Source organism: Amyelois transitella, chromosome 26 (genome assembly GCF_032362555.1).
Source record: "Amyelois transitella isolate CPQ chromosome 26, ilAmyTran1.1, whole genome shotgun sequence".
In the NCBI taxonomy this organism is placed as follows: domain Eukaryota; kingdom Metazoa; phylum Arthropoda; class Insecta; order Lepidoptera; family Pyralidae; genus Amyelois; species Amyelois transitella.
In genome coordinates, this window is record NC_083529.1 from 6433467 (window position 1) to 6447358 (window position 13892).

The following is a 13892-nucleotide window of genomic DNA, read 5'->3' on the forward strand; positions in this document are numbered from 1 at the left end:
ATAAATGAATTAAAATTAAAACAATAAAATGCACACGGTATATCTATATATATAATACATATAAATAAATACAAATACTCCATCTCTTTCCCATGGATGTCGTTAAAGGCGACTAAGGGATAAGCATATAAACTTGGCATTCTTCTTTTAGGCGACGGGCTAGCAACCTGTCACTATTTGAATCTCAATTCGATCACTAAGCCAAACAGCTGACCGTGGCCTATCAGTCCTAACAAAACTGTGGTCTCTGTCCACCCCGCAAGGGATATAGACGTCATTATATGTATGTATGTATGATTATAAATAGCTATACTGGCATTAATTACCGATAATAATCGACTAATAACGCACGTTTCGTGCTACAGAAGATGCCTATTTAAGAGCTAATTATCCGAGACCTTTATTTAATAAATTACATGCATTACGAAACAAAATGAACGTTAAACAGCACAGTCAGCTGTAATTAAGTAATTCACACGCATAATTACAATTAATTAGTAGGTAGAGAGATGAAAACAAAAGGGAAGATACGTCGTTCATTTATTTTTTAACCCTCGTTGCAAAATTAGGTTATTAATATGTCTGTTTATAGTAAAATGTCTAAAGGTATTCGCAGATTTAAAAGTAGTGTATTGATAATGTTAATTAAAATGCAAAACCATTTTTTTATGTCGTGTGGTTCTCAGCATTTACAAAAAGAAACACTCCATTATCTTCCCAAGACGTCGTAAAAGGTAGGTACCTAAGGAAAGGCTAGCAAGCTGAGACTATTTTAATCTCAGTATTTTCAAAATAATTAGTCTCTATTTTCTAAGTGGAGTTAAAAAATAGCATTGCCAGCCTTCTGGGCAAACTCCAGCATTTTGATGCTACGCAAGGACTGTACAATTTGTAAATTTAATATTAGTTGGTAATCATCTTTTTTTTATAAATAGCTTTAGTTTGTAATCATCAGGTTATTTAGTAAGAAACACGTTCATAAAAGTCTCTCTCATTTTGTGCAGTATCTTCGCTAAATTTTTAATCAATGGCGCATTAACTTTGCTCTTGTTAAACGTAACTCAGGTTTATTTTTATGATCGTAATAACTGGAATTATTATGGATTTTACTTGTGTGGGAACACAAAGGGATTACTTAAGAAACGGCTGTAAAATTTTTGTTAATTGTGATTGGACATTTTATTATTACGTAGTACATTTTTATAGTGCCGTGTGGTTTTGGCCACTTTTGAATAGAACCACACCATATCTTTACCATGAATGTCATAAAAGACGACTAAGGGATAGGGCTTATAAACTTGGGATTTCTCTTATATGCGATGGGGTAGCAAGCAATTTTTCTGAGGAACCCCAAAAACAGAAAATTGTAAGTAGAATGAAACAAAACGCATTTTTGTTTGTAGACGTCTAAAGTGATTACCTAAGAAAAGAATTGAACAAAGCGAATTGTAACAAAAGGTACAATCAAGGAGCTTAGAAACAGCTGGAGTGGTGTGAGGTCAGGTCAACATACATATATAAATAAAATCACGCCTCTTTCCCGGAGGGGTAGGCAGAGACTACCTCTTTCCACTTGCCACGATCTCTGCATACTTCCTTCGCTTCATCCACAGTCAGGTCAAGAGTACACTAAACCTGGGTAAAAATGATAGAATTGAGATTCAAATAGTGACAGGTTGCTAGTCTGAAAGAAGTCGCACTGAAAGAAGAATCCCAAGTTTATGATCCTATCCCTTAGTCGCCTTTTACGATATCCATGGGAAAGAGATAGAGTGGTCCTATTCTTTATTTTATAATGGTGCCGGAAACCACACGGCATCTGGGAAAGTTGGGAAAGAAAGGCATTATTTTTACATCTCATGTAAGTGATGTAAAATAATGTATTTATGGGAATAAAAGTCTATAAACCTTACCTAAAAGCTAGTAGGTATATAGATTTATATTATTTAGTATTAATATGAAAAGAAAAGGAAAGATTCTGGGAATTATTTAAAGTATATTAGTATATATAAATAGAAAAAAGGAAAAATTCCAGAAATAATTTAAAGATAATGAACAAATTTTTTGCTTTATTAAGCTAATGGAGTTAAGATTTTTTGTTTGATCCAAATATCTTTTATGAAAAAGGAAAACTTATATCAAGCTCTCTCAGAAGTATCGTAGTATAGGTACTTTTTTCACGGTAGACTGCACAAAAAGGAACACATATTTTTAACGGAATTAAAATCCTTTTAAACATGGAACACAAATTGTTCGTACGATCTTCATAATGAGTTGTCTATTTTGTGGTTATAAGCTCCTCGCTCAAACGAATCAAGATAATTTCAAGATACGCTCTACTTCCTTCCTTTGGAGAATTCCTTTGCTTGGTAAGATAATAAATTAATAATTTAAATTAAAAATTTAATAATAATTTAAATTCATTAACAATTTAAATTATTAATAATTTGTAAGATAATGTATTATATATGCCGAGGTGCCGTGTGGTTCCCGGCACCAATACAAAAAAGAATAGGACCACTCCATCTCTTTCCCATGGATTTCGTAAAAGGCGACTAAAGGGATAGACTTACAAACTTGAGATTCTTTTTTAGGCGATGGGTTAGCAACCTGTCTCTATTTGAATCTAAATTTATCTTTAAGCCAAATAGCTAAACGTGGCCTTTCAGTCTTTTCAAGACTGTTGGCTCTGTCTACCCCGCAAGAGATATAGACGTAATGATATCCCTTGTACGTGTAAGTATGCTTGCCCATCGCCTAAAATAAGTATCCCAAGTATATAAGCCCGAAACCACAAGGTAAAATATTTATAAAAATTAAAAAGCCATATTGAAAACGAAAATATGAACAAACATTGAATCCGGTAAGTGCTTTTTGCGGTGACCCAACCGACATATTGTTTCAACCAATATTTGAAATGTGTTTAATAATGTGCCACATTATTTTACACTCCGAAATCTACAAACCACATTGCATTTGATATTAAATCGAAATAAAGGCTTACCTATTGAAGTTAATGCATGATACATTTTTAATTTTTTCTTTCGTAATATCATACATGCCTGCATGCATATGGTCACGTCTATATCCCTTGTGGGGACAGAGCCCACAGTCTTGCAAAGACTGATAGGCCACGTTCAGCTATTTGGCTTAATGATAGAATTGAGATTCAAATAGTGACAGGTTGCTAGCCCATCGCCTAAAAAAGAATCCCAAGTTTGTAAGCCTACAAAAGAAGTAAGAAATTTATACAGTTACAAGAAATAAGTACATAGTTAATAACATTAATGAATTAATACAAACTTACATATAATCTCAAGTTTGTAAGTCTATCCCTTAGTCGCCTTTTACGACATTCACGGGAAAGAGATGGAGTGGTCCTATTCTTTTTTGTATTGGTGCCGGGAACCACAGGCTTAAAAACTTGAGATTCTTTTTTTAGGCGATGGGCTAGCAACCTGTCACTATTCGAATCTCAATTATATCTTAAAGCCAAATAGCTGAACGTGGCCTATCAGTCCGCTCAAGACTGTTGGCTCTGTCTACCCCGCAAGGGATATAGACGTGATTATATGTATGTATGTATAAATGTTACATATAATAACGTATATAGCTCTTGCCAGAGCCAACGGTCCTGAAAAGACTGACAGGCCATGTCGTTCAGTTAGTTGTTTGACAAAATGATAGAATTGAGATTCAAATAGTGACAGATTGCTAGCCCATCGCTTTAAAGAAGAATCCCAAGTTTATAAGCCTATTAGTCGCCTCTTACGTCATCCATGGGAAAGAGATGGAGTGGTCCAATTCTAAATTCACGGGAACCACACGACACCATCCACAAGTCAGAAGAAAAGATACCTAAGTTTAGAAGTTTATTAATTGAGTTTTACAAGAAAAGGCAAGAACATATAGTACATACTATGTATTTTAATTAATTTAGAGTTGACAATCTCGCTCAAAAGATAAACATTTGATTCGTGGCAATGCTGCCAGCCTTCTGGGCACTTTACCTCGGGATTCCAATCTGCCGGGAGTTGCATTTTGTAAATAAGTGTTAATTTTTTATTAAAATGTATTTGTAGTTTTATGTTTAAATTTTCCTCAATTACTTTATTTATTTTATATTAATTTTAGTTTCAGTAACTGAATATTAAAATGTTATTATATTAATGTAAATTTTAGGATACTTAATACTTAATAATTCTAAAGTTGACAAAATAACATTATGATTGATGAATTATGAATTCATTGCAAATATTAATTGCATTATTTTAAACAAGCCTGGTTTTAATTAGACGAGGCAAATCAAATAGGATTTACTAGTGGTATTTAATAATTTGATGATGAATTGATAATTTTATGATTTAATATTAAAATGGCCAGACTAGTGTTAAATGTTAACAGTAATTCGTAGGTAATAATTAAAAACTCTCGCGTTACTAAGTGTCTAACAGACATTTAAAATACATACATACATGTAGTCACGTCTATATCCCTTGCGGGGCGGACAGAGCCAACAGTCTTGAAAAGACTGTTGGCTCTGTCTTCCTTTTTTATTGGTACGGGAACCACCACTTCACGCATTTAAAATAATGATGAAATTTGACACATCTTTTTCAAAGATGAGAAGTAAGAGATGATTAATTTTAAATACTTTCCGGACGGGAATAGAATCTGAACCTGACCTCTTCAACCTTTGCAGGGGAACTAAACTGACATTGGATCATGGATCTGAATGTGCAGGTTTCCTCAACTTAAGAGAATCAGTCGTAAATAACTTAAAAAAAAAGTCATTGGCACATCTCCGAGTCGGGATCTGTGCTCACGCGCATTACTTTATTTACGGTTGGGCTACTTAGACTACTGCGGCTGGGTCCAAATATGAATCTAGGAACAAGAAGTTATCTAAAGAAGTAATACATACATATATATAGTCACGTCTATATCCGTTACGGGGTAGACAGAGCCAATACTCCCGAAAAGACTTGATGGCCACGTTCAGCTGCTCGGCTTAAAGATGGAATTGAGATCCAAAAAGTGACAGGTTGCTAGCCCATCGCCTAAAAAAAGGATCGCAATTTTATAAGTCTATCCCTTAGTCACCTTTTACGACACCCATGGGAAAGAGATGGAGTGGTCCTATTCTTTTTTGCTTTGGTGCCGGGAACCACACGGCACTGTATTAATGACTATAGAGACACACATTACCAAACACTATATAAACATTTTAAAAGTAACTATAGCGCGTTTTATACGCAACTTGTGCATTTGCTTAGTCGAACTGCTCCGACCATAACTAATATTATCTTAACTAACTAACCATATTTCATACATGAACTGTCGTATTCAGTCATAACTGTTATCTTCAGTGCATATAATGTGCATCAGGAACATTAGTTGTATCTTCATATAGGTTTACGATTGTTTGCAACCAATAACATGTTATAATGTACAGATAACAAAACTGTTTATAACACAGTATATAAGTAGTAGCTAACACAGTATGTAGCCTACATGATGTAGGTAGTAAGAAGAAGAATAAGGTGGTTGAACGGTGCCCGTTGTCCGATTAGTTTTCCATTTTTAACACTAGATGGCATTGTTTCGAATGTACCGATAAGCGCTGTTTTCCGATCCGATGTAGGTAAAACATATAATGATACTAACACAGCGATACTATATTTAATAATAAAAACTTGTATAGATAAACATCCAAGATCCAGGCCAACTAGAAAAAGTTCGCTTCTCATTAAGCCCTGGCCGGGATTCAAACACGGGACCTTCAATACCGCTGCGCCATTTTAAATGGATATAGGTATAACACAATATATAATAAGCAGATATACAAGGAGAGTGTGGAGGGAAAGGTCGGGGTGGGAAGACCTAGACGAACATATCTTGATCAAATTAAGGACGTCCTGGTGAAGGGTCAGGTCAAAAGTGCCCGAAACCGCCGAGCTTGCATGAAGAGAGTTATGAATGTGGATGAAGCAAAGGAAGTATGCAGGGATCGTGGCAAGTGGAAAGAGGTAGTCTCTGCCTACCCCTCCGGGAAAGAGGCGTGAGTTTATGTATGTATGTATGTACAATATATAATATTAAAATGTATCGCAATTTGACGGCTGCAATTTTGCAATTTTTTTTTTAAATGTTTGTTGGTGTTCGTGGACGGCGAGAAAAATTTGAACAATTGCCGGAAAAACCTTAAAAACAGTCCTTTTCCATTTCCCATACAAACGTTTTCTAACTAAAACGTAGAGTTAATTTGAGCTGTATTGCTTTTGTATAAAGTTCACTCCCCGTCATCAGGGTGACGGTTCTTTTCAGCAGAATTTTTTGCCCCGTTTATAAAATAGGTAAGAACAAAACCGTGCGGTTCCCGGCACCAATACAAAAAAGAATAGGACCACTCATCATCTCTTTCCCATGGATGTCGTAAAAGGCGACTAAGGGATAGGCTTATAAAATTGCGATCCTTTTTTTAGGCGATGGGCTAGCAACCTGTCACTATTTGGATCTCAATTCCATCATTAAGTCGAGCAACTGAACGTGGCCATTCAGTCTTTTCGGGACTTATTGGCTCTGTCTACCCCGCTAGGGATATAGACGTGACTATATGTATGTATGTAAGAACAAAAAACTGCTACATTACAAATCTTTTTGACAGAACGATGTCTATCGGTCCGCTAGTTGGAATATAAAAATTAAAAGCGAAGTTTTAAGAAATGTATTAAATTTTGTTCACGTGTAATTTCATATTGGTTAGTTACCTATTTGTATGGTTCGAAAATCTTTGTCAACATCCTTATTGTTGAGTTCCAAGAACCACTACATATTATAACATCCCACGGCATAAGGAAACTTACTTCATTACAAACTATATTTGTGATAAGATTTCATATTAAATATTTATTTATTTTTACTCTGCCGTAAAAAGGTCATAACTTAAACAATATGAGGAAAATTTTCAGTTTAATCCGTTCAGTGGTTCCGGCTGTAAGTTAATAGAAAAGTCATTCACCTCCTCTCTTCTTTAGATCTATATTTAGATCATAAATACTTATTTTGACGCGATTCCCGGGCTCAGAAGCCGAATAAATTCTTTATTGATGTGAACGAAATACTTATTTTATGACTGAAACTGGCCACTAAGAAAAAAAGAAAAACCAAAATAGAATGTCAACTCAGATATTGTTTCAAAAGCGTATTATTTATCATGAAATATAAGTTCAATGTAGTTCAAACCTTAATTATCGATCTTCAATTTTATTGTCAAACTACATAAATCAGATATACTTATTTATATTTTACATATATACATAGAGTCACGTCTATGTCCCTTGCGGGGTAGACAGAGCCAACAGTCCTGAAAAGACTGAATGGCCACGTTCAGCTATTTGGCTAAATGATAGAATTGAGATTCAAATAGTGATTGATTGGTTGCTCGCACGTCACCTAAAAAAAGAATCCCAAATTTATAAGCCTATCCCTTAGTCGCCTTTTACGAAATCCATGGGAAAGAGAGGGAGCGGTCCTATTCATTTTTCTTCACTAAAAATCTCGTAACACAAGACTCGGATTTACTTCGGGGCTAACTCAATCTGTGTAATTTGCCCCTTTTTATATTTATATTTATCATTTGCAGGTGTTATTGGCGAAGTCATGGCGGGCCGCTAGTTAATGATTTAATCCTTATTCATTACATTTTCATTGTTCCAGGTATCTTGGATCAGGAGGAAGGATTATCATTTGCTGACTGTTGGTCTCACCACGTACAGCTCAGACCAGAGGTTTCAAGCGATACATTTACAGCATTCCGAGGTTAGATATCCTGTTTATATGTAATATTTTTCGAGAATTACCTACCATTCAGGACTGGAAAGTTAAATTCTTAAAATGTTTAGTAATATTCTTGTCTTTCCTATGGATGTCGTAAAGGCGACCAAGGTAAAGGCTTATAAACTTATTTCTCTCAAAGGAGATGACTCAAACTCTCCCAGCAATTAGATTAACTTAACAATAAACATTTTGCACTATCTACACAAATACCCCATAAGGAATGATATCGTGAAAATGAAGAATGACATATTACATTTCACATATTGCCCATGTCGTAAAAGGCGACTAACGGAATAGACCCATTCGTCTATCGCAAGCTTCCATGCTAGTTTGATCATGCAAGGCAAATTAAAAAACGTAATTCGTGTCAGCTGCTTCTTCTGCGTGCTGAATTTCAAAGTCTAATCATTCAGTCAGTCATAAACTAGGGTTTTTTTTGGGCTATCTGTCACTATCAGAATCGCAATTCCATCATCAAAGATGCTCGTGACCTCTCGTTGACAGGACCATCACCTAAAAAAAGAATCCCATGATTATTAATGTTAAAAAAATATAAATTTAAAAGTCAAAGGAAGGCTAATGAATATTAGCGTAATTATAAAGAGAAAAAAAAAATATAACTTGTTCAAATGAAATATTAAGTGATGTAAATAGACGGAGACCTCAAAAGAAATTTCCACCATTCCAAATGGCTTTTTTATTCGAGTAATTTTATGTCAAGTGACGTACTCTTCGAAATTCTCGGCTTTAAGGACCGCTGTGCACATTGGGCCAGTGACTGGCCGATCGCTAGGCCAGCTTGTTTGGCTAATATAAATAGTAATACAGACATATGGTCACGTCTATATCCCTTGTGGGGTAGACAGTCTACAGTCTTGAAAAGACTGAATGGCCACGTTCAGTTATTTGGCTTAATGATAGATTTGAGATTCAAATAGTGACAGGTTGCTAACCCATCGCCTTAATAAGAATCCCAAGTTTGTAAGCCTATCCCTCAGTCGCCTTTTACGATTTCCATTAGAAAGAGATGGAGTGGTCCTATTCTTTTCAGTATTGGTGCCGGGAACCACACGGCACAGTAAAGTAATACTTTATTATTAAAATAACATGATAGCTTTTCCATCGTGGATCGGGGACTTGAACGTTGGCTCTGTCTACCGCGTAAGAGATAAAGACGTGATGATATGTAATATATGTATCTAATATGATAATAGCTAATGCACCTAATATTGATATTTTTAAACTACCTACAGCAAGGGCGGTTGCATCTTTATTTAAAAAAAATTATTATTATGGCGGACGTTTGACAGATGATACAGAATTGAAACTAAAATGTATTTCGTCCTCGCCTGTCTGAAGAGATTGGTCACGATCCGGGATTAAGGAAGTCTGGCTTTTACACAAACCGACTCCCGTCTAACCTATGCAATCTTTGCTGGGAACCTCTTCATTTGAATCATAATTACACATCCAGTTACCTGATTGAGCAGATTTACTCACGATGATAAGGTGAGAGATTAAAAGCATCGGTTATCAATTAAACTTATGTACATAACTACAAAAAAAAATTGGTTACTCGCGACGGGATTTGAACCTATTCAAACCTGTGTGCCACTTTATTCGGGTACCTAAACCATTCAAATTCAAATTTAAATTTTTATTCATTATTATAGGAAACCTCATATCACTTAATTGTCATATCTTTTGGTTTGACAACATTAGTTGACATCAAATAAATTACTTAAAACTAACTTTACTGCCGCTTCCGAATTGTCAGTGCAAAAGAAACTGTAACAAACTGCACTGCAGCATTTTCTTCAACAACGTCAACTTCTTACCTTTCAAATTGCAATGCCTTTGCTAGCAGCTGGCTCAATGTGTAAAAGTACGACTTTGAGACAGGAAAAAACTGTTCAAGACGGAAATTAAGGTTTTTTCTTCATCAGTATTTAATGGCTTGAGTTATTTAAACCGAATTACTGATACCAGATATATGTATGTTTTATAGTTCTAATTAGATCATTATTGTCATAGTCATTTATTGTATTTTCTATTTATTGTAAGCCATCTTAATCTTGCGTAAAAACTCACGATGAATTCGCAGTTCTTTATACCTATATCAATAATTGTAAATACATATAATCACGTCTATGACCTTTACGGGGTAAACAAACTCAACAGTCTTGATAAGACTGATAGGCCATGTTCAGTTTTTTGACTTGATGATAGAAGTGAGATTCAAATAGCGAGAGGTTGCTAGCCCATCGCTTAGTCGCCTTTTACGACATGGGATGACGACGACGACAACGCCATGGGAAAGAGATGGAGAAGTCCTAATCTTTTTTCTATTGGTGCCGTGAACCACACGGTATAATTATATAATGTAATTATATTAATATGAAATATATTTAAGCGAAAATAATCATCATCAGGAATCCTATGCACGCTTGTGTAAATCTAAAATTATTCGACCACAAATGCAAAGTTATGCGGTTAATTAATATTAATTCTGCCGTGCCGTGTGGTTCCCGGCACCAATAAAAAAAAGATTAGGACCACTCCATCTCGTTCCCATGGATGTTGTAAAAGGCAACTAAGGGATAGGCTTACAAACTTGGGATTCTTCTTTTAGGCGACCAGCTTTTACTAGCAACCTGTCACTATTTGAATCTCAATTTTATCATTAAGCCAAATAGCTGAACGTGGCCTGTCAGTCTTTTCAAGACTGTTGGCTCTGTCTACCCCGCAATGGATAAAGACGTGATTATATGTATGTTTGTATGTAATATTAATTATTTTTTTCACAGGATTGGACTCTCAAAGTGAAATTCGTCCAGAAAAGAGACGCGGGCACCTACGAATGTCAGGTGTCGTCACATCCGCCCACGAGTATATTTCTACGCTTAGATGTCATAGGTGAGTTGGCAATGACGTGGGCTGAGATTGTTTTTTTTTTATTAAACAACTAGCTGTCCCGGCAAACGTTGTTTTGCCTTATAAATAATTTGAAATTAAAAAAAAATGTTAAGGGTGGACAACCCTTAACACTTAGGGGTATGAAAACTAGATGTTAGCCGATTCTCAGACCTACTGATTATGCATGCAAAATTTGGTTAAAATCGGTAAAACCGTTTCGGAGGAGTACGGAGACAAACATTGTGACACTAGAATTTTATATATAAGAGATGTATTTAATTTATTAACATATTCATGTAAACATAAACATAAAGACATAACATATAATCACGAGCCGACAGTCTTCAAAAGACTGAAAGGCCACGTTCAGCTGTTTGGCTAAATGATAGAATTGAGATTTAAATAGTAACAGTTTGCTAGACCATTGCCTAAAAAGAGGAGTCCCAAGTATAGCTTATCCCTTATTTTTAGCATATTTATTTACATCAAGGAAAATGTATATGGTCCTCAATTCTGGCAGTGTTAAACGAATAATCCTGTTTTTCTGTTTGTTATTTCATTATTATTTTATGATTAATCAACGAAGTAACAAATTAACCGCAATATAATTAATAATTACAAATAAATGTGTACCAAAAATTGTACAAAGGCGTCAGAAAATAAATTAAGCCACTTAACGCCAAATTCACCGAAAATTAAGCATTAATTAAAAGTTATCCATCCATATTATCACGTCTCTATCACTTACGGGGTAGACAGAGCCAGCAACATTGAAAGGCTCACAGGCCACGTTCAGCTGTTTGGCCTAATGATAGAATTGACATTTATATAGTGGCAGGTTGCTAGCCTATCGCCTAAAAGAATAATCCCAAGCTGATAAGCCCATCCCTTTGTCGCCTTTTACGGCATCCATGGGAAAGAGATTTAGAGGTCCTGTTCTTTTTTTCATGGGTGCCGGGAACCACACGGCAGGACATACGATGCAATAATTTTTATGTTACTAATTACAATGTGCTGTATGGTTTCCGGCAATTTAGAAAAGAACCACTCCATATCTTTCCCATGGATGATGTAAAAAGCGACTAAGGGATAGGCTTATAAACTTAGGGTTCCTCTTGTAGGCGATGGGCTAGCAACCAGTATTTGAATTTCAATTACATTTTGAAGCCTATACAGCTGAACGTGGATTTTCAGTCTTTTCAAGAGTGTTGGTTCTGTCAACCCCGCAAGGGATATAGACGTGACTATATGTATGTAATGCAATTGTAAATGTATGAATAAATAATAAATTAATATACACAGGACAAATTACACAGATTGAGTTAGCCTTATAGTAAGTTCAAGACTTGTGTTACGAGATATTAACTCTATATTTTATAATAAATAATTATATAGATTTATCATCCAAGACCCAGGCCAATCAGAAAAAGTTATTTTCTCGTCATGTCCTTGCCGGGATTCGAACCCGGGACTTCCGGTGTCACAGACAAAATTATTTAATTTCTTTACAGTTATAGATATCAGGGGATATTTTTAAATTCGGCTTATTATACTGTCATAATAAATTTAGATTCAAACAATATTAATACAGAAATTAAAGGGGTATTTTCATTTTCGGTCCATATTTTAATTAGCTTTTGTTTTTATGACCCGACTGATGTCTACTCTGCTTAGGTAATCAAATCGCTTATTCCCTAACTCGACCTATACGACATCCATGAGAAAGAGGTGAAGTGTCCCTATTTTTATAGTGCACACAGCATTTCTTGACTCCCTAAAAACAGTATACAAAAATTTCAATATTTTGGTTTATCGCAACAAGATGTGGTCTCTGCCTACCCCTCCGAGAAAGAGGCGTGATTTATGTATTTTTGTATCGCAACAATTACAAGATAATAATACATACATACATGAAATCACGCCTTCTTCCCGGAGGGGTAGACAGAGATTACGTCTTTGCCACGATCTCTGCATACTTCCTTCGCTTCATCCACATTCATAACTCTCTTCATGCAAGCTCGGCGGTTTCGGGTACTAAATAAACAGTTGGGGTTATTTTAACCCAACTTATTGTATAATATAGTATATTAAAGCCGTGTATTTAAATATGCATGTACGATATATTTGTGGAAATCAGAAATTTTAACGAATCGCGTTTATAATCCGGTATTTGTATTTCAGTTTTAAGGATAACTTGATATAAGTTATTTAAATTATAAAACAGATTAACACTTCCTATAAAAAAATTATGACATTTCAAACAAGCTAGTTACTCCGGCTGAATGTTAAGTGCTTTAAACAAATGTAACAACTGTATTATGACTCATTCAATGCATAATAAATCATTTATTCATTCCGACATTTTGTGGCGGCGGCCATCTTGGACCGATTTTTGACAGTTAAATGGTTTGGTCATGAAATCTTGAAAAATTTAGTTTTAATTAAAGTTGTAAATTAAACTAAGTAAATTAGTTCATTTATTAAGTTTTAGAATTTAATCAATAAAGTAAATTAGAAAAAATAATTCAATGTTCTTTTTAGTTCAATCTATTACTTCGGTTATATGATATTTTTTCAATATTTTTTAACAAAAAGTCGTACCTATATTTTCCGTGGAAAACCAGTATAATATTGTAGGTGGCGGTAAATTCGCGCGTACATTTCGCGCGCGGGCGAAGCTGCTAGTAAAAGTTAGTCACATATAAGTAAGGTCAATGTTCTTTAGAAATTTTCATGAAAACGGCCGGCCACCATTTTCGGCGTTAAAATTAAATTTTAATTATTTCAGCCCTTTCGCCGACCAGCCATTGTGTCTGCGTGAAATTCAGACCCTAAGGGTCTCAAATTTGCATATAAATATGTTATTAGACACAAAAACAATCGCCCTGTATTCGTGAAAAGAAAACATTGTTACGTTATGATACCTCTTTGTTAAAAAAACTCATATAAATGAGCTTGCTTTACGCGAAATTTTAAGCAAAAAATTGTTTTTTATTATTACATTTTAAGTTACTTTTTGTGTCGTTTTCGGGCAGCCTAGAGGAGCCTAGGATTCGGTAGTAGAGGCAAATTTGGGTAGATTAAAGTGCTGTTGGCTGTACCTGGGCTACAAATAGATGAGACCATTAATTACAGCC

General features: G+C 35.1%; 1 protein-coding gene across 1 annotated transcript in view; it reads left to right on the forward strand.

Moving 5' to 3' along the window:
• Window positions 1-13892, forward strand: part of LOC106131928 (uncharacterized) — a 33567-nt gene that overhangs the window by 14630 nt on the left and 5045 nt on the right. Inside the window, exons 3-4 of the mRNA XM_013331209.2 lie at window positions 7720-7821; window positions 10647-10755. Coding sequence (XP_013186663.1) covers window positions 7720-7821; window positions 10647-10755 — 211 coding nt within the window. The remainder of the gene's footprint in view (window positions 1-7719; window positions 7822-10646; window positions 10756-13892) is intronic.